The sequence below is a fragment of the Micropterus salmoides genome, unplaced genomic scaffold (genome assembly GCF_014851395.1).
Source record: "Micropterus salmoides isolate LMB-PRFRI ecotype aquatic unplaced genomic scaffold, ASM1485139v1 Ms_hic_scaffold_18, whole genome shotgun sequence".
NCBI lineage: Eukaryota > Metazoa > Chordata > Actinopteri > Centrarchiformes > Centrarchidae > Micropterus > Micropterus salmoides.
The window spans coordinates 31,986,749-32,007,876 of record NW_024040928.1 but is presented as its reverse complement, the minus strand read 5'-3'; the positions used below and the strand labels follow the sequence as shown (position 1 = coordinate 32,007,876).

At 40.7% G+C, this 21,128-nt stretch overlaps 1 protein-coding gene across 1 annotated transcript in view; it reads right to left on the bottom strand.

The window, feature by feature from the left end:
* LOC119909376 (NLR family CARD domain-containing protein 3-like) overlaps positions 1-21,128 on the bottom strand; it is a 622,129-nt gene that overhangs the window by 7,078 nt on the left and 593,923 nt on the right. The window contains exons 9-10 of the mRNA XM_038727578.1: positions 5,070-5,243; positions 4,763-4,936 (exon numbers count right to left, since the gene is read on the bottom strand). Of these exons, the coding sequence (XP_038583506.1) occupies positions 4,763-4,936; positions 5,070-5,243 (348 nt within the window). The remainder of the gene's footprint in view (positions 1-4,762; positions 4,937-5,069; positions 5,244-21,128) is intronic.

Here is a 21,128-nt window from a genome sequence, read left to right as displayed (position 1 = left end):
CCCCGGCACAGTTCTCTGCTGCTTTCAAAGACTCTGTGCTCTATATCTTGGATGGAGGTTGATGCTACTGGTGCTGATGAACTTATTACTCTTTTTAATTAAACCTGCGCAAACATCTTGGACTCGCACTAAAGCGCTTTCAGAGCCCTGGTTACATGACACCACCCGAGCGATCAGACGTGCATGTCGTCAAGCTGAGAGAAGGTGGAAGAAAGATAAACTCAGAGTGTCACATGAAATCCTACAGCAATATCTATCTGACTATCAGAAAGCTGTAAAATCTGCAAAATCTGATTTTATTTCTAAGCTGGTCTCCAACAACTGTCACAGGCCACAGGTTCTTTTTAATGTGTTTAACACCATTACAAAACCCCGAAACTCTGCTCGTATTACACCTACATTGGACCTCTGTGACTCCTAAAATTCTTTGTTGAGAAGATTTTTGCTCTTCAATCTTCTGTAACCACATCCTGTGACCATGATCCCTCTGCTCCTCCTATGTGCCTTGCGGTCCTGGATCAGTTTGAGCCCATATCAATCTCCTCCCTATCTGAGGTGGTCCATCATCTGAGGCCCACAAATTGTCCCTTGTTTGATTACAGAAGTCTTTGATAACGTTGGACCATGTATTTTGTCATTGATAAATGCCTGTCTTGTCTCTGGTCATGTTCCTGTCCGCCTTTAAACACGCTGTTGTACAGCTGCTAAAAAAGGAAAATCTCAACCCCTCTGTTCTCTCTAACCTCAGGCCCATCTCTAAACTGTCTTTCTTATCTAAAGTCCTGTGGAAAGCAGTTTTTACCCAGCTGCAAACATTTTTAATTAATAATAATGTTTATGAAAAGTTCCAGTCCGGCTTCAAACCCCGTCACAGCACTGAAACGGCACTTTTAAGAGTTTTTACTGACTTGATTTTAACTGTTGACACAGGAGTCTTTGCTGTCCTAGTGCTCTTAGATCTCACTGCTGCCTTTGACACTGTTGACCTCTCAATCCTCTTGTCACGGTTGGACAATTGTGTGGGAATCAAAGGTACTGCACTTAGGTGGTTTCAATCCTATCTAACCGATAGAAGCTTCTCGGTGCACCTCGGTGATTATTCCTCTGAAACGGCCCCATTTACCTGCGGTGTCCCTCAAGGTTCTGTCTTAGGACCCATCTTATTGTCTTTGTATATGCTGCCCCTGGCCTCCATTTTTCAGAGGTATGAGGTCTCTTTCCACTGCAGCCCCTGCTTGACTGTATGAAGGACATCCAAATGTGGATTAACCTAAATTATATAGTGCGTTTAAATTTGATAAACATATATTCGCCACTGTTAGATCCTGCTTTTTCCAGTTGAGAACTATAGCCAAGGTAAAGACCTATCTCCCTCCTAAAGATGTGGAGAGGGTGATTAATGCCTTCATAACTTCCCTCCTTGACTATTGCAACTCCTTATATGTGGGCTTAGACAAGTCATCGATTCAGCGCCTGCAGTTAGTCCAAAATGCTGCTGCCTGCCTCCTGACAGGAAAGAAGAAGAGGGACCACATCACACCTGTGTTGCGCTCCCTCCTCTGGCTTCCTGTTCATTACAGGATTAATTTTAAAATCTTACTTTTGACTTTTAAATGCCTTAATGGATTGGTTCCATTGTACTTAACGGAGCTTCTTCACGTTCATACTGCAGCTAGAGTGCTGAGATCCACCAGTCTCCTCCTCCTGGATGAGGAAACCAGAGGCGATCCAGCCTTTAGTGTAGCTGCCCCTAACCTGTGGAACAACCTGCCAGTCCACATCAGAACCGCCCCAACTCTCGAACGTTTTAAATCAAAAACACATCTCTTTTCTTTGGCATTTCCTTTGAGTTAAGTCTGTTATTATTCCTGACAATTTTAAAATCACTATATATATGGTATACTGTATATTATAATGTTTTATTGCTGTATTTGTACTGTGTAAATAGTGTCTTGTTGGTGTATTTAACCTGTGAATCACCTTGGCCAACCTTTGTTGTTTAAAGTGTGCTATATAAATAAAATTGATATTGAATGTTCAAAATGTTTACATCTATCCCACATCTGTGTAATCTGACATCTCCAGAAAGATTTTAAGGAGAATAATGTCATCATTTAATCACATTCACAATATTTTTCAAAACCTCCCCACCCTATAATCTGCTGTTCATTCCTTGCTCTGCTGATATGAAAAGAATCCCAGACAGACAGACACAGAACCCGTTTACTGTATAGATGAGACCTTTGCAAAACTAAACTAACTGAAAACACTTCACCACAAACCATCACATGTTAACTTCATCAGCTCTGTGCAGCTCACATTCCCAACAGAGCAAGGCTGTGTTTCAGATTATACATTTTTATATTGTAAAACTCTACCAGCTACGTTAGTTGATCACAAACTCACTGCATTCCTGTCACAGCATCTGCCAGTGTTGCATCAGGTGGGTGGAGTGTAATCACGCAGAGTCGACGCAATTAATTATAGTATAATGTTACATTAGTTTTTCCAATACGTGAGAAAATTGATGTATGGCGTGAGGGCGTGTGAAAAGTGTCAATTGCTTGACTCTCACACTCAATGCGTGAGAGTTGGCAGCTCTGCTAAGGTGTTCCATAGGATCCCAATTCCCACAGCAAGTTCCCCTGATGCAAATGTTAAATCAATACATGACAAGCTCCCACTGTTCAATTGAAACATAGTCGGTCTTCCATCATTTAACACCACCAAATTGTATTTAACTACAAAATCTTCTATTAAAACCCAATTTCCATCTCTGATTCTGCTGCCCCAAAGACAATTGTGAATATAAAAATTATAAAGACACCCCTTTGTTAGTCTGCCTATATTGCTGCACCCACATAGCCTGCTTATATTGCTCACATTCATGATTTCCAGCAATGTGCCCTCCACCGCATGGGAAATCTCATGTTCACCTCCACATTTCCCACATCTTCTACTTCCTCTACAAGCAGCTGCAAGATGTCCATGCCTCTGGCACTTAAAGCACATCAAAGGTCTGTATGGCTGCACTTTAAATGACAAGCACCCTAGGAACACTCGTTCTGGGAGGGCTCTTTCCTGAAAAGTTAACACCACAGTTGATGATTCTCGCTTAGCTCCATCACAAAAGACATTAATTCTGGTGGCCTCATTAACCCTCGCCCCCTCTATGCCCCTCACCAACTCAGCCTTGGAGATCTCCAGAGAGACCCCATAAATTACCCCTTTCAAACCAGCCTTGCTCCGTGGAATAAATCCTTCCACCTGCCGCTTTCCTATCGCATCCAGTGAAACAGCTCTGTCCAACTGAGGCCACAGACTTGCAAAATACAAGCAGCTTCCCATCAGCCAAGATTCATGCATTCAGGATGTCACTCAACTCTTCCTGCAATGCCCCAGCTAGACCTAATTGAATTGAGAGATCTAAACCCAGACTGCCCTTCCTTCAACTTAAAGATCACTTTATACTCTTTACTGCTTCTTCTCATTACCTTTACCTGCTGATCTCTCCCTCCATCTGACTCTTGTGAATCACTGGTTTTATTTTTCCTTTTCCTGTTCTTTCCCTTACTACTTGTTTCCCACCTACCCCCACCTTCATCCATGTCCTGCATAGCAGGAACAATGTCTAATTTATTTGTATTGACTGATATTTCGCTAGTTAATTTTGGTATCACCACGTGTCAAACAATTTAATCCCGTAAGCTAACAGCGCACTGTTTAACCCTTTTTGTGACACGGTTTTATATATGGGTTACAAATGGATTAGCACACACAGGTAGCAGGGATTGTCTGAGCTACAGAGAGAGCTGGAGGTGAGTAAAAAGTGTAATGCAGAGAAAAAATAGCTGCCTGCTCTCATTGGCTGGATGTGGAGTCGGCCGACTTCTCCAGCTAATTGGCATCCTAGATATCTGGCTGGCAGCAATGTGTCAGGGAGCTATTTTGATGAGTCATTGAGTAGTTCACACACACACACACACACAAACACACACACACCGACTGGCGACCGCTGATTCGTGTAAAAATCGTGTAGTGTGAACTAGGCTTAAACTGTTTCCAGACTGTTCACAGATAATTTATATGTCAGAAACAGAGGATTGGAGGACAGAGAGTCCATACGATGTAAAGACTGTAAAACTTTGAGACAAGTTTGTGATTTTGCACTCGATAAAGAAAACTTAGTTGACTTGGGAATCAATAAAGGACTGTATTTCACAGTGACAAATGAGGCTAAATTATGAGGTTAACAGAGAATAAAGTCACCTAGAAGGTGTTTCTCACAGCAGGAAATCATTTACACTGTAATTATATGCATCTAAATTTGCGCATTCTATTTGCTTTAAATATTTAACAATTGTATTTATAATAAATATTTATATTAATTATTAATTATTAATTATATTAATGTATAAAGCTAAATCCATCTTAACAAAATTAGTAGTTGTTGAGATATTTCAGTCTGGACCAAAGTGTTGAATAGACCGACTAACACTTCCATCCATAGAGCCATGCTGTTAGCAGGGCTCAGATGAGAATGATTATACATCCAAGTTTCTGATGTTTTTAATGAATGGCTGTTTCCAATCAAAAAGACTTCTGGAGATCCATGTGTTTCCTAACTCAGGCCTACTCACTGCACTGAACAGAAGTAGGAGAAATAAGAACTCCTTCATGATGATGGACTCCAGTAGACTGACATTACAGAAGAGAAAATAGAGACACCTGCAGAGTGTGAACTCTTGCTGTCTGTCCAAACCTGAGAGTGTCCAGTTTCCAGTGTGGATCCACCAGTCCAGCAGACAGCAGCTTCACCCCTGAGTCTCCTGGATAGTTGAAGCTCAGATCCAGCTCTCTTAGATGGGAAGGGTTGGAGCTCAGAGCTGAGGCCAGAGAAGCACAGCCTTCCTCTGTGATCAGACAGCCTGACAGCCTGGAATCAGGAAAACATCATGAACTTTGTGTTTTAGAAAATCATGTGAGCAGGAAAATCCTACAGACCATTTTCACTAACATGAACCTAAAACCAGATGAGGAGGATTTAAAAGAAACAGCTTAATACTGACCTGAGAGTTTCCAGGGTACAGTGTGGACTCTCAAGTCCAGCAGACAGCAGCTTCACTCCTGAATCCTGCAGGTTGTTGTTACTCAGGTCCAGCTCTCTCAGACTAGAGGACTGGGAGCTGAGAACTGAGGACAGAGCTTCACAGCTTCTCTCTGAGAGGTTACAGCCACTCAACCTGAAAAAGGATTAGCAATGAACACAAACTGAATGTTTTTTTGTCAAATATAAAATTAAGCATTTTTTTAATTACATCCACCTACAGAGCTTTGTTGGAGGCTTTGACCACTGGCAGCAGCCTCAGAAGAACCTCCTCTGAAGCAGAGTATTTCTTCAGGTCAAACACGTCCAGATCTTTTTCTGATGACAGTAAGATGAAGACCAGAGCTGACCAATGAGCAGGAGAGAGTTTATCTGTGGAGAGACTTCCTGAACTCAGGGACTGTTGGATCTCCTCCACCAGAGAACGATCATTCAGTTCATTCAGACAGTGGAACAGATTGATGCTTCTCTCTGGAGACAGATTCTCACTGATCTTCTTCTTGATGTACTCAACTATTTTCTGATTGGTCTGTGAGCTACTTCCTGTCTGTGTCAGCAGACCTCGTAGGAGATTCTGATTGGTCTGCAGTGAGAGACCCAGGAGGAAGCGGAGGAACAAGTCCAGGTGTCCATTTGGACTCTGTAAGGCCTCGTCCACAGCACTCTGGTGGAGAAGTGTTAGTTTAAGTTTGTCTCTGAAGACTTTAGACAGTCGGGAGGTTGTTTGTTCTTCTTCCAGCAGATTGACACCAGAGTTGATGAAGGTCAGATGGACATGAAGAGCAGCCAGAAACTCCTGAACGCTCAGATGGACGAAGCAGAACACCTTGTCCTGGTACAGCCCTCTCTCCTCTTTAAAGATCTGTGTGAACACTCCTGAGTACACTGAGGCTGCTCTGATATCGATGCCACACTCTGTCAGGTCTGATTCATAGAAGATCAGGTTTCCTTTCTGCAGCTGCTCAAAAGCCACTTTTCCCAGAGACTCAATCATCTTCCTGCTCTCTGGACTCCAGTGTGGATCTGTCTCAGCTCCTCCATCATACTTGATGTTCTTCAGTTTGGACTGAACCACCAGGAAGTGGATGTACATCTCAGTCAGGGTCTTGGGCAGCTCTCCTCCCTCTCTGGTCTTCAACACCTCCTCCAGAACTGTAGCAGTGATCCAGCAGAAGACTGGGATGTGGCACATGATGTGGAGGCTTCGTGATGTCTTGATGTGGGAGATGATTCTGCTGGCCTGCTCCTCATCTCTGAACCTCTTCCTGAAGTACTCCTCCTTCTGTGGGTCAGTGAACCCTCTGACCTCTGTCACCATGTCAACACACTCAGGAGGGATCTGATTGGCTGCTGCAGGTCGTGTGGTTATCCAGAGGCGAGCAGAGGGAAGCAGTTTCCCCCTGATGAGGTTTGTCAGCAGCACATCCACTGAGGTGGACTCTGTGACATCAGTCAGGACCTCATTGTTGTGGAAGTCCAGAGGAAGTCGACACTCATCCAGACCGTCAAAGATGAACACAACCTGGAACTCTTCAAAGCTGCAGATTCCTGCTTCTTTGGTTTCAGGAAAGAAGTGATGAACAAGTTCCACCAAGCTGTACTTTTTCTCTTTCAGCACATTCAGCTCTCTGAAAGTGAATGGAAATGTGAACTGTATGTCCTGGTTGGCTTTGTCTTCAGCCCAGTCCAGAGTGAACTTCTGTGTTAAGACTGTTTTCCCAATGCCAGCCACTCCCTTTGTCATCACTGTTCTGATTGGTTCATCTCTTCCAGGTGAGGCTTTAAAGATGTCTTCTTGTCTGATGGTTGTTTCTGGTCTGGCTGGTTTCCTGGATGCTGTTTCAATCTGTCTGACCTCATGTTCATCATTGACCTCTGCAGTCCCTCCCTCTGTGATGTAGAGCTCTGTGTAGATCTGGTTCAGAAGGGTTGGGTTTCCTGCTTTAGCAATCCCCTCAAACACACACTGGAACTTCTTCTTCAGGTTACACTTGAGTTTACGTCGGCACACTGGAGCAGCAGTTCCTGAATGAAGGAAGAAGAAATGTGATTAGTGGATGCTACAGTAAATCTGATAAATGTAAACTTTAAGACATCAAGATGGTATTTATTTTCCTCCTCCATGAAATCTCTTCAGCTCATCAGCTGTGAACAGTTTCTGAGTTTCAGCCCAGAAGAATTCATAGATCTGATCCAAATGTGTGCATCATATTAACAGCAGAGTTTGAAATGGAAACTTCTCCCATGTTGCCTCCATTTCCTCTTTCCATCATGTTAAATCTGTTCAAATCCTCTTACTGCTCTGCAGACGCTCAGCCAGCTCCTCCTGCTTCATTCTCCTCAGGAAGTGCAGTGTGATCTTCAGAAATGCCTCTCTGCTGCTCCTCCTCTGCTCCTCCTCCTCACCGTCCAACACCTCCTCATCCTCCCTCTGACTCTCTAAGCATTCTGGGTAATCTGGACTCAGAACTCTCTGGAACTTCTTCACCTCGTTCTTCACAAACCTGCAAATGTTTTCCTGGAGCAGCTGGAACAAAAGAAAATGTAAAGTTGAACTGGTAGAAGTCAACATCAGATCATCTGTGACAGACAGAAAGCCTGCTGGTCTGCAGAGTGCAGCATGGAGACTGGATCAGAATGCTGCTTCAATATTTACTTTGTGGCTCCTGTAATTAGCAGTAGTAGCTGAGCTTGTACATTTACACACCATAAATATGGAGTCCAGGTCTGTTTGATGCTGCTGGGCAGACTGACCACTGGGAACCTCTGAGCTCTGCTGATCAATTCTGTGAAGAAAAAATCTGTTTAATTATAAAATAATTATTTTATTTTAAGTATGGAGAATATCTTTTCTCAGATTAACCAGATTATAACACATTTAGGGGACCCTCTTGATTCAGTCAGCACCAACCGCCCCCTGCTGATGTTGGTCTCGGCTACTGGGAGATTGTAGATCCCAGAAACCTGAAGGCTTCTACTGGTGCTATTGAAGGGCATGAGTGCAACAGGGGTGGGTACCTACTGATGTCCACTGGAGAGCACAGCCAAGTTACAGAGGATTTAAAAACGTGAATATCTCGTCCCTCTGGCTGATTTTAAACATTTAAGGTGACCAACTGACTGACCAACATTAAAGGCAAATGTAAATGTACCCGAGTTAGCCACAGGCTAGTTTTCAGCGACAGTCCCTTTACCAGATGGTTTTGGGCATCATAAAATTGTAAACTAATATAATACAGTAAAATACCTTATAAAACTAACAAAAGTTAAAAAGATTCTGGAGAAATCCAACAGCAGGATTAACATCATGATACAGAGCAAACAAAGACACAGCAAGTGATGTAGTTAATGTTAGGTAAATTGTTTTTTAGCAAACAGCCGTTACAGCTTCTGCTGCAAAGCTGAGAGGATGAACTGTATGAAGGAGGACAAGATGGCGTGCAGACATGGAGTGATGGCAGCGGGGCTGCTCTACGCACTCATAACAAACTTTTTGGGAGCTAAACATCCGTATGAACCGGACTACCTAATTTTGACAAATAGTCATACATTGCAAAAACAGTTCGGATTTGGTCAGCTCGCATTGTTTACCACCTTTAATCGCCCTGGCATGGGAATGCAGGGCTCAGACAAACAATTCACCAAGACGGATCAGAGAGGGGGCGACTTCTCATAACTTTCTGTCTGCTCTTAGCTGGTGACGTTCATCAATGCCCTGGCCCAATGTTCCACACTGAATTTGCAACCAAATCATCAAAACCTGACACGACTAGTCAGTCATCTGGTTTACAGATACGATCTGCTGTTAACGTTGTACAAAAAAGTCCGGATCACCCACCTAAGTTCTGTGCTTGTTCCTCGGATGGTTCGAGGAGTGTACTGGCTGCAGTCGCCGCTCGGGCGGGTTCGCGGGGGATGTTTGGCATGGAGGAGGCGGGAGGGCAGTTTTCGGGCAGCGCTCAACCAGTTGACCTCTGTCCGACGAACTCCACTCTTCCCGTCTACGCTCTCTATGGTCCAGGTAAGCGTGGGCCAATCAAGAATCCACGTAGAATAGGAGTTAGCGCCACTCAACGGAGAGCCACAGGACTAAATCCAGCTATTTTAAAGCTGCGTAAATTTAACCTTTTTCAAACAGTGAATAATGCCAAAGTTCTGTGGGACCCTCAAACAAAACCCAGTGGGCTACTGGGCGGTCACCTGAATATCCGTAGTTTGATTTCTAAAAGTGATGAGATAAAACATATTCTTGTGGACTCTAACTTGGACTTCCTATATGCTTATCTGAAACTTGGTTGAATAAAAACTCCCCATCCGCAGCCATACATATTCCTGGCTATAATGTTTTTAGGAAAGATAGAAAGGTTGGCAAAGGTGGGGGTTTACTGTTATACATCAAAGAACATATATCATGTAAAGAGGTTCAATGCTCAGTTGAGAATGAGCTTGAGTATACTTTAGTGTATAGACCTCCATCTGCAAAAGCTAGTTTCTTTGACAAATTAGAAACTGTTGTAAAGGTATGCAGGTCAGGTCAGGAAATACTAGTAATGAGTGACTTCAATGTTAATTGGGAGGACAAAGGCACTAGTAAAGCATTGCAACGGATCTCTAATAAATTTGATCTCACACAACTAATTAAAGGGCCCACTAGAGTAACCTCGTCTTCAAAAACTCAAATTGACTTGATATTTACCAACAAACCTGAAAGGGTGTCGAAATCCTTTAACATGGTCACTGGTCTGTCTGACCATAACCTCACTCTTATAGCTAGAAAGCTTACTAAATCCTGTTTTCATTTAAAACCTAACACCAAATCTAGCCAGTTACGAATACCCAAGTGTGATGTTGATGAATTTGACAGAGAAATCAAAAATATTAACTGGGATCAAATCATAGCTGGTGTAGATGTGGATAATAACACAAATGTCCTCATGTCCACAATTCAAAACATAACAAAGCGATTTTTAAAGAAAAACAAATCTAAAGGGAATAGTAAATATACCCTCCCCTGGATCTCTAGTGACATAAGGAGATTAATGAAGGAGAGAGATAATGCTTTAAAGCTCTCTTTCAAGTCCAAATCATTGACTGATAGGCATATATTTGTGTCCTTGAGAAATAGAGTAATAAAGGAAATTAGGGCAGCTAAATCTAATTTCTTTGTTGACCTCATACGGGATGCTAAAGGTAATCATAAACAAGTCTGGGACTGTCTGCATAAACTAACAGGGAAAGGACATAATAAGGCAACAAAGCAGCTGGAGATTAAAGAAAATGGTAACCTATAAGGAACCAGCTGAAGTTGTGACTATCTTCAATAATCATTTTGTCAATTCTGTGAGATTGACTGTGCATAGTCCCATAAGTGGTCCACAACACTCCTCACCAATTGATGTATTACAGCCAGTCTTCACTCTGACTGAAATTTCTGAAGCCAAGGTTAAGTCTATAATTACTTCTTTTAAGTATTCCAAATCAAAAGACATATTTGATGAACATGCTGCCTCCCTCACAGGACCTATTACTAAAATTATAAACAGCTCTTTTAAGGAGGAAAAATTCCCAAACGATTGGAAGTTAGCCATTGTTGTGCCAGTCTATAAATCAGGAGATACAACTGATATGAATAACTATAGGCCGATTAGTATTTTACCCGTCTTGTCTCGTCAAGATCTCGGAAAAATGCGTGGCTGAGCAATTGACTGAACATCTTAACAGAAGTCCTTTTAAACTGCACTACATGCAATTTGGCTTTAGAGCCAATCACTCCACTGAGACAGCAAATTGTTTCTTTGTGGAAAACATCAAGTCAAAATTGGACAAAGGAGGCATAGTTGGAGCAATTTTCTTAGATCTGAAAAAAGCTTTTGACAGTGTCAACCATGAAATACTCATCCACAAAATGTCTTATTTTAATTTCTCAACCAGTGTTACTGACTGGATGAGATCTTATCTGTCAAATAGAGTACAGTATGTGAGAGTTAATGGTGAGACATCACCACCCCTGAGGAACGAACTGGGTGTACCCCAGGGATCTGTCCTGGTCCTATATTGTTCAGCATCTACATAAATGACCTGCCATTAGTGTGCACTGGATGTTAGGTGCAGTTGTATGCTGATGATACAGTCATATATGTTCATGCGAAAACTAAAGCCCAAGTTGTTGCCAAGCTCAACGATACAATGGTACATGTACGTAAATGGCTTACTGGCTCACAGCTGAATCTCAATGTTAAGAAAACAGTATGGGGGGCGCTATAGAGCCGTGAACCAAGATGGCAGCTTAAAGTGAATGCTCCGTGTAGCCTGCATCAAGATTCCAAAAAACCCAGCCTTTGAAGCGTAAACTGAATCGGAAGATGTCAAAATCTGTTGCTCTCAAGGATTGTGATATTTTCACACGAAAACGCGGTTCCCAAAGAACAGCTAAAACTGACATTTCGGTAGCAGGTCAAGACAACATGGGGACTGCTGCTAGCACGGATAGCATGTGTGACCTCACCACGGTGTTAGCTGAACTTCGGTCATTGCACTCGGAGTTCACTGGATTTGGAACCAAGCTGAATAGCATAGATAATCGTATGGGTGAAATGACTAAGTCCATCGCTGCTTTGGAGAAAAACATGACGGAGGTGAAGCAAAATGTAGCCACTAATGTTACTCGACTGGAGGAAGCTGAGAATAGGATCATGTCGGCGGAGGAACTCCTGGAAAAGAGCACGGTCGACCTTAACAACGCCATGAAGCGAATATCCTACCTGGAGGCAAAGACTGACGACCTGGAGAACCGGGGTCGCAGGAAGAACCTTCGCTTGTTTGGCCTCCGGGAGGGCGCCGAGGGTCAGCGGCCGCTGCTGGAGTACATTCGGGAGGCACTGCCGCGTTTGCTGGAGACCGACAAATCCTTTGTCATTGAGAGGGCTCACCGCACCCTGGCACCTCCAAGACCAAACTAGCACAGAGCAGTCCTTATCAGATTCCTGAATTTCCAAGATCGGGAGTTTGTTTTCCGTTGCACAAAACAACGTAATATCGAAAATGAAGGAAACAAACTTTTTTTTCGCCCAGGATCTTTCAGCGGAGACCGTCCGACTACGAGCCGAGGTCAGCACCGTCAGGAAAGTGTTCGTTGAAAAAGGCATTTTCCGCGGGTTCCAATACAATCCATGTAAGATGAGGATCCTCCACAATGGGAAGCTACAGTCGTTTTCATCCCCAAAGGAGGCTGGGGATTTTCTCCACAGACACGCCGGACAGGGCTGACTATGATGGTGAGCGATTCGGTTCTCGAACTAGAAAATCAGCTGTTCAGACCTAATAACTGCACTTTAAGGTATTTTCTATAATACGTTCATAACGCATGTATGTATGCATATGTATATATATGTGTGTATATGTGTGTATACTGTTTTTCTCTCTTTTTCTAAACACATTAATACTACATACTTTGGTTAAACTCTATTTTTGAAAGGGAGACAATATGAGCAGATAAAGAACATTGCTGTTGAATAATTTCATGGAGGGACTATGTTAACATGTTCATATGGGTTTTATGTGTTTATCTCTTAATTTGGTGTATGCATGGTTTACGGACATCACTGCTGCTTTTTGAAGTTGGGTTTTATAGCTTAGCTACTCCCCTTATTAGTGGATTAGCACAAACCCCCATTTACTAATCTGAGTAAGGGAGGGGGCGGGGGATTTAAGTGTTATGTGTCATTTTCAGGATTTTCTTTTTTTATTTAGTTATTTGTTTTTTTAATTCAAAAGTTATCTGTATTTCATACTAACTCGGCACAATGTATTGCTATATTAATACTCCTGAAAAAACTAACAAAGTATGGAACAAGTGAATACTCATAATGTCTGATATAAAAAATCACAAGTTGGAATGTCAGAGGACTCAGGAAAAGAATTAAACTAAAACAGGTTATCAACAGGATTAAGCAACTCAAGTCGAAAAAAATTTTTCTTCAAGAAACACATCTTACAGATTGTGAATTGAAATTTGTTAAAAACAGATGGCCTGGCCAGGTGATACACTCATCATACAATAATTATGCAAGAGGCGTAATTATTTTGATCCATAGGAGTATACCATTCCAAGTGCTACAAATAAAAAAAGACCCGGCTGGTAGATACGTAATTGTCCAGGGTAACATCAACTCAATTACTTTGAATTTAGTGAGTTTGTATGGCCCAAATGAAAATAAACCAAAGTTTTTTGAAGATCTATTTCTTACCGTATCCACTCTGCAAGGACTCTATATAATTGGAGGAGACTTTAATTGTACCTTGAATCCAAGTATAGATCGTTCAACAGGCTCAGATATCTATAAAGCTCAAACTAGACATTTAATAAATCAATATATATTGGATTTGAACTTGGTGGAAGTGTGGAGGGAACAAAATCCTGATAAAATAGAATTTTCCTGTCACTCAGGTATACATAAATCCCGATCGCGTATAGATTATTTTCTTATCTCAAGGGAACTTTTATCAAGGATCAAACAATGTCAGTATGATAGCATAGTGATCAGTGATCATGCAGCTATCTCACTGAATATTTACATGGACAACTTTACCCACAAACAGTTCCGTTGGCGGTTTCAAGCAAGATGGCTACAGAACTCAAACTTTGTTAAATTTATAGGGGAGAAAATAGATAATTACTTTGAGTTAAATACAGATCAAACTTGTGCCGCAATGAGATGGGAAGGATTTAAAGCATATATTCGAGGTGAAATCCTTAGCTATACGAGTACGAAGAATAAACAACAACAAAAGCAAATGGAAATCTTGGATAGGCAAATAAATTTTTTGGAATTAGACTTAAATGCTAGTGATGACCCAATAAAACAAAGTGAATTATTACGTTTGAGAACTGAATATAATAAATTGTCTTCTGATGCAGCAGCAAAAAGTTTAATGTGGTTAAAGCAATCCTATTATGACCAAGGTGAGAAAGCGGGGAAGCTCTTGGCATGGAGAATAAAGAAAACACAGAGCGAAAGAGCAATTAATAGTATAAAGACCGCCTCGGGTGAGGTAACAGTAGACCCATCAGAAATTAACGATAGTTTTAGACAATTTTATGAAAATTTGTATAGATCTGATTGTTGTCGTACCTCGGAAGACCTATTTTTGGACCAACTTCAGTTCCAGACACTCACAGAAGACACACAACAAGAGTTGGAAAGGAATTTAAGTATTGAAGAGATATCACAGGCCATACAATGTATTAACAGTGGTAAAGCTCCTGGGCTAGACGGATTTACGATTGAATTCTACAAAGCTTTCAAAGAAAAAAATAATAGTTCCACTTTTTAACATGTATGAAGAAGCATTTAAAAATGAGGTTCTCCCACCCACTCTAAGACAGGCTATGATCACTTTGATATTAAAACCAGGTAAACCTCCTGCAGAATGCTCATCATTCAGACCAATAAGTTTGATGGGGGTTGATACTAAAATACTTTGTAAAGTTTTAGCAAAGAGATTAGACCCCTTTATCTCACATCTAGTTCATAATGATCAAAATGGCTTTGTACCAAAACGTCAAGGGTTTCATAATATAAGAAGAGTTTTGAATATAATTCATGAGAAATTTGATGTTAAAGATACGGCTTTATTATCACTTGATGCCCGTCAGGCTTTTGACAGAATAGAGTGGTCATACTTGTTTAACGTTCTTCCGAGGTATGGATTTGGCTTCAATTTTCTCAAATGGGTTAAACTTTTGTATACAAATCCTAAAGCCAGTGTCTTGACAAACAACATAGTCTCTAAACCTTTCACATTGGAACGTTCCACTCACCAGGGATGCCCGTTATCTCCAATGTTATTTATTTTGGCTATGGAGCACTTGGCAATGACGATAAGAATGCAAACTGATATATTTGGCATCCAGTTAGGAGATCAGGAGCATATATTGTCCTTATATGCTGATGATCTAATAGTCTTTTTGACAAGGCTGTCCATCAGTGTCCCAAATTTAATGCAACAAATGGAGCTATTTGGTCGATTTTCTGGTTATGAAATAAATGATTCAAAATCTTCTATTCTATTTTTGAACAGGGACGAGAGGCTAAACCCAGTCATACAGACCCCGTTTATCAATGCAAAAGAGGGATTTGTGTATCTTGGTGTTAAAATTACTCCAGACATTAAAACCATTGTACCAATGAATTATGATCCTTTGGTTAGTGAAGTAAAGGAGTCTTTAAATAAATGGACAGTAATGCCTGTGTCAATGATTGGCAGAATAAACATGATCAAAATTAGCATATTACCAAAATTTTTATATCTGTTTCAGGCACTCCCTTTGCCTCTCTCAAAACAATTTTTTGATGAATTAAACACTGTCTTTAATAGATTCATTTGGAATAATAAAAAACCTAGACTAAGGCTTCGACTGCTGTACATGCCATATGAGAGAGGGGGGTTACAACTCCCTAATTTTAAATTATATTACTGGTCTGCACAGCTGCGCTCAGCCATATTCTACTTTGCAACTGAGACACCCCCAGCATGGATAAAAATTGAACAATTAGAAACAAAACTTAAATTGAATTTGTATTTATATTCAGCATGCCCCAAAAAATTGGGGAAAATTACAAAAAAACCCTTTTTAAAAAACACAATTGATATTTGGTATAGGGCCCATCAGTATATGGGAAGTATTCCTCCCATCTCTCCTTTTTCGCCTATTTGGGGCAACACAGATTTTAAGGCAGGAAGAGCTGATGGAGGTTTCAAAATCTGGGCGGATAAAGGTGTACAGAAGCTGGCAGACCTCTATAAGGATGGCAACTTTCTTACATTTGAGCAGTTATGCCAAACATATAACATTCCAAAGAAACATTTTTATAAACATTTACAAATTAAACATTTCATTATGTCTATAAACAGATTGAATCTGAACCAACACTGTCAAAATTAGAGAATATTATATTGCAAAATCTTGAAAGGAGAGGTCATATTTCTTTATTTTATGCAGCTTTACTAACACATGATGAGGAATCTGCCGCTGATAGGCTAGATGCATGGAGAGCTGACATCCAAGAGGAGATAAATGTGGCAGACTGGGAAGCTGCATGTTTAAAAGCCCAAAAACAGTCAATTAGTACCAGGATGAAACTCCTCCAATATAAATGGTTGATGAGAACCTACATAACTCTAGTCAAGTTGAACCGTTGGTCACCTAATATCCCAGATAGCTGTAGTAAATGTTTTGATGGAAAGGGTACTCTTTTTCACTGTGTATGGGACTGTCCAAAATTACATCAATATTGGAAGTCAGTCATGCAGACTTTGTCAAAGATTGTTGGAGTAAACATACCTGCTGAGGCAAAAATATGTGTGTTGGGTATATACCCAGAGAACTGTGTTTTTAGCTCCAGACAAATAAAACTGATTGACTTTGGACTCCTGCAAGCCAGGCGGTTAATATCTCTGTACTGGAAGAAAATGGATGTACCCTCAAATCATATGTGGGTGAAGGAGATGGCATCATGTATTGTATTGGAACGACTCACTTATATTGTTAGAGGAAAGGGAAGAAATTTTGAAGAAATATGGTCACCATTAACTGAGTTTCTAAGACATTATGAAGGAAATTAGGAAAGTAAAGCTGACTGCCGAGTTGTTGTTTTTTTTTTTTTATCATTGTCTTTGTTACTCTGTTATGTGATGTTTTTACTTTTTACTTTGGGGATTAAGTTGTGAAATATTAAGCTTATCAAATTGTATGCTTGTCAAATGTATCACTTGCTTGTTTTGTTAAAATTCAATAAATATAATGTTCGAAAGTGAAAAAAACAAAAACAAAACAGTATGTATGTTTTTTAGTAAAAGCAACACTGTATCTCATTGTGAACCCAATGTCTGTGTGTCTGGGGAGGTCATTCAAACAGTTACACAGTTCAAAGATCTAGGCATTATTCTTGACTCTACTCTATCATTTAAACATCAAGTGAGAAAGGTAGTGCAAATAACCAAATATAACCTAGCGAACTTTAAGTATATAAGGAACTGTTTGACAACACCTGTAGCAAAGCTATACATGACAACTATGATAATTCCTCACCTAACATATTGTATGACAAGCTGGACCCAGGTATGCAACATCGTTTTTTGTTTCTTTTAAGCCATTATGTGCCTAGTATAACATCTTGCCAATGGACTACAGTTGAAAATTAGCCTGCTGGCTAACACTGGCACATTTACAGAAATGTTGATTAATGTGCACTGTCCTTAAATAAATAAATGAGAAAGTCCCAGAGCAGCACAAAAGCTCCAGACAGTGATACTCATAACTCTCCTGCTACAGCTAATGTCACAACAACAGCATGTCTTGGTGAACTAGAAAGTAAGCGTAAGTAAGAGTGTCTGTGGGCAAGTCATTTAACATTACTGACACACACATCATGGCTGGAACAGCTGGAATAGTGTTGTGTGGCGGGGTGTGGGCCACTTTGTTTCCCGCTTAAAAAGCAAGGGCTGAGTGTAAATTCCAGAACTAGGGTTGCCAACTGTTCAGTATTAGCAGGATAGTCCCTTATATTGGGCCTAATTGATCTGTCCCATACGTGACCTCCCTTGTCCCGTTAATTGACTGCTATGCTGATCTATCCACTGATTAATACGATAGCAACAGCAGCAGTGCTGATCACGACACTTGACAATGGTCACCAAAACCTGTAATTATCCAATCACAGCGCCCCCTCACACGCATCACTATATGTTTGAAAAAAATGTGCCAATTCCTCCACAAAAACTTTTACTTAGGGCAATGTGGGATGCTGTTTTTGGCACATGGAAATATAGATAAAGCTGCCAGAAAGAAAATGAACAATGGGAAGTAAAAGACGTGGGTGAAGCACATCAGCAGTGACTTCACGAAAGCCTTCTGTATTTTATGTTGCAGGAAATTTTCAGTTGGCCATTGAGGTGAGAATGACTTTACTCAACTTGCTTCCACAGAAACGCACAAGAAGGCCACACCAGCTAAAGGTGCAAGCAATATCGGTGCCTTGTTCAGAGCAGCTGCTGTGGAAACTGACAAAATGAGGGCAAAGCCTTGTATGTGTGTCACACTGTCAAACATGGACTGACTGTTTCATAGCGCCAATGTTGTCAAGTCAAGTCAGCTGTATTTTATATAGCACATTTAAAATAACAGGAGTTGACCCAAAGTGCTTTCCAAGATCACATCACACACAAATACAAGTGTAAACGAACAAAAGAACAAAGAGTATATACCACTGTCTATCCGACTTCCCAATAAAACACTAGTTGTCCAATACACATCAATAAAAGGAATATGGAGAACTCGGTAAAGATAAAATTCAAAGAAGCTATAAGGAAATAAATGAGAACGTCAGATTAAAATGGATTAAAATAAATTAATAAATAAATAAAAATAAAGGACAGAAAAAGGTAGGTCTTCTGTCTCAATGGTGGTTCAGGACTTGATGTTAGATGGAAGACTATTCCAAAGCCTGGGGGCAGCAACAGAAAAGGCTCGGTCACCTTTAGTTGTGAGGCTTGAGAAGGGGACTAAGAGGAGTTGTTGTGAAGATGACCTAAACTACCTAGGTGCAGAATATGGAATTAGCAGATCAGTAATGGATTGTGGGGCTAAGCCATTGAGGGCTGAATGATCTTTCCCCGACCAAAGGTGAGCCTGTGTTTTACTTGGTTGCCACGCCTCAAAAGAGGGAAACAGAAAAATGTTTCCAGTGTGCGTGAGATATTTTCTGTGTCTGATGGAGTGAAAAACTGCACATGGTTTTCATCAAGCACTGATGAACTGCCTGATAAAAGCATGAACTGGAAATAAAACACATCACAGCCTATGAGGCAGATAATGCCAATGTAATCTTTGGAAGACACCACTCTGTTTAAGTTATTGAGACTTGGTGAGCAGAAGCATGTCCGTCTTAAATCTTTTGTATTTAAATGTTTTATTTCGTCAAGTTTTCCAATTTATATATGAGTCTATGTTATTTGATTCCTCTGCAAAACTACAACATACAGAAGCTATGTTACTTTTAGTTTGTCATATTTAATATTAACATGAAGGGGATAACTTTTTCTAATCTACAAGGCAAGAGTCAAATGTTTGTCTTAATAAGTAATAGTAAAACGTAACCGGTAATAGTTCAATTAAAGGATTGTGTTGAAGGTACCTTTTGTCAATATACACACTATTATGAAGGAAGCTGCTGTGGGGGAGAGTATGGTGGTCTCAAAAGAGACAGTGTTACTGAGCGTTTGTGAGTCTGCGGCGAGCGTGTGGCAGTTGGCAGAGACAGTAACCAGCAGTGGCAACAGTGGGATTCCTGTGGTTAAGTGTAGTGATTGACTGTTTTTTTGTTTGCACTGTGTGCTTGTGTGCAAGTTAGCTATCACTACTTTTGCATTTGTGTTTATCTGATACCTTAGTTCCCTTTAAAAAGGACCCTTGTTGCTCACTTCCCTTTTGGGAGTTGTTTTCTGTTGATTGTGCATTTAGAGAAACTTTTTGTAAATAAATCCCTTTTGTTTTGTTAACTTACTCCTGTTTCCTGGTTTTCTTCTGCCCTGGAACAAATTATAAATTGTACTTACCTCCTCCCCCTGGGCTTCCATCTGAGGTTCGTAGCAGTGGGTTTTGCTGTCTGATTTCATTTCCCCAGTATCTCCAGTAAGAGGAAATTCCTGTGCTTCTAATTCAGGGTAATCCAATTTTTCAAAGTAAAAGCTCTCAGTTTAACTCAAAATAAAGTACTGCTGCAAAAAACGTGCTCGCACTTTTATTTTGTTTGCAAAACCACTAAAGAGGAAGTGATTATGTGAGTAACTGTTGCTGTCATGACTGAGATCTATTTCAGCACCGCTAACACAGTTTTTATTTATTTATATTTTGCCGCTATCAAAGCACCATAATCTGACAGCGGGCCAAATATTACTTACGGACAGTTTTGGCGAGGGTCCATAATCACAGAAAGAATAAACATGTTTCCCTTGTCAATGTTGTAAAATATGTAGATGAATTCTAATTACGTATCATTCTCCAAAGCTATGACTTGACCGTCACAGGCTAAAGTATATTAAGCCTGTGACGGTCAACACAAACATTAAGATTCTTACCTTTGTTCAGCTTTGAATTCAATGGGGAAACTCTTAGACCAGTTGCTCTTCATGGACACACAGCTGGGTTCAGGAGAGTCTGGTCTCTGCTGATGGATCCTGGTATGAACAATGAAATGACAAATCAAGTCTGTCCTTATGTGTTAATCTTGAAGATTTTCTCATGTGTTAAATGGCACCTTTGACCTGTTGTCACATCAAGTGTGTTTAGAGAAACCTTCAGTAAGAAAAGCAGCTACAATCAACGTCACCATGGCTAACTAGCTCAGAGAACAGCCAGTAAACTGCTTGTTTTTAAAGATAATGTAGTGACAGAAGCTAAACTGATGGCATGTCCTTTGAGGGGACTGCAGTCTCATAAACTCACTGCAGGTATGTTAACCATTAGCTTGCTGATATGTAGCTGCAGCTTATGCAGTTCAATGTAGATTAAAAGTGGATCTACAAATTGGAGAGTGAACAGGGTCTGAATTCAGACCTCCATCCTGACCCCTCCCACATGAGCCAATAGAAGAAGAGTGGTCCCAGTGGGAGGTAAATCACGTCCTTTGATGCCACAAAAATATAAAGAAGAACATTGCAGCTGATGTTAATCAAGATAAGTACATTTAGCCTGTGACTGTCAACAAAACAACACAAACATGTAAGAGTCTCACTTTTGTTCAGCACGGTTATGTCCATCTTTGAATTCAATGGGGAAACTCTTAGACCAGTTGCTCTTCATGGACACACAGCTGGGTTCAGGAGAGTCTGGTCTCTGCAGATGGATCCTGGTATGAACAATACATTTACAAATTTAGTGCACAAGTGTTAAACACATGGTACCTGCCACCTATTGCCAGGAAAAACACCTAAAATAACATACCCAAAATAACCTTTTGTT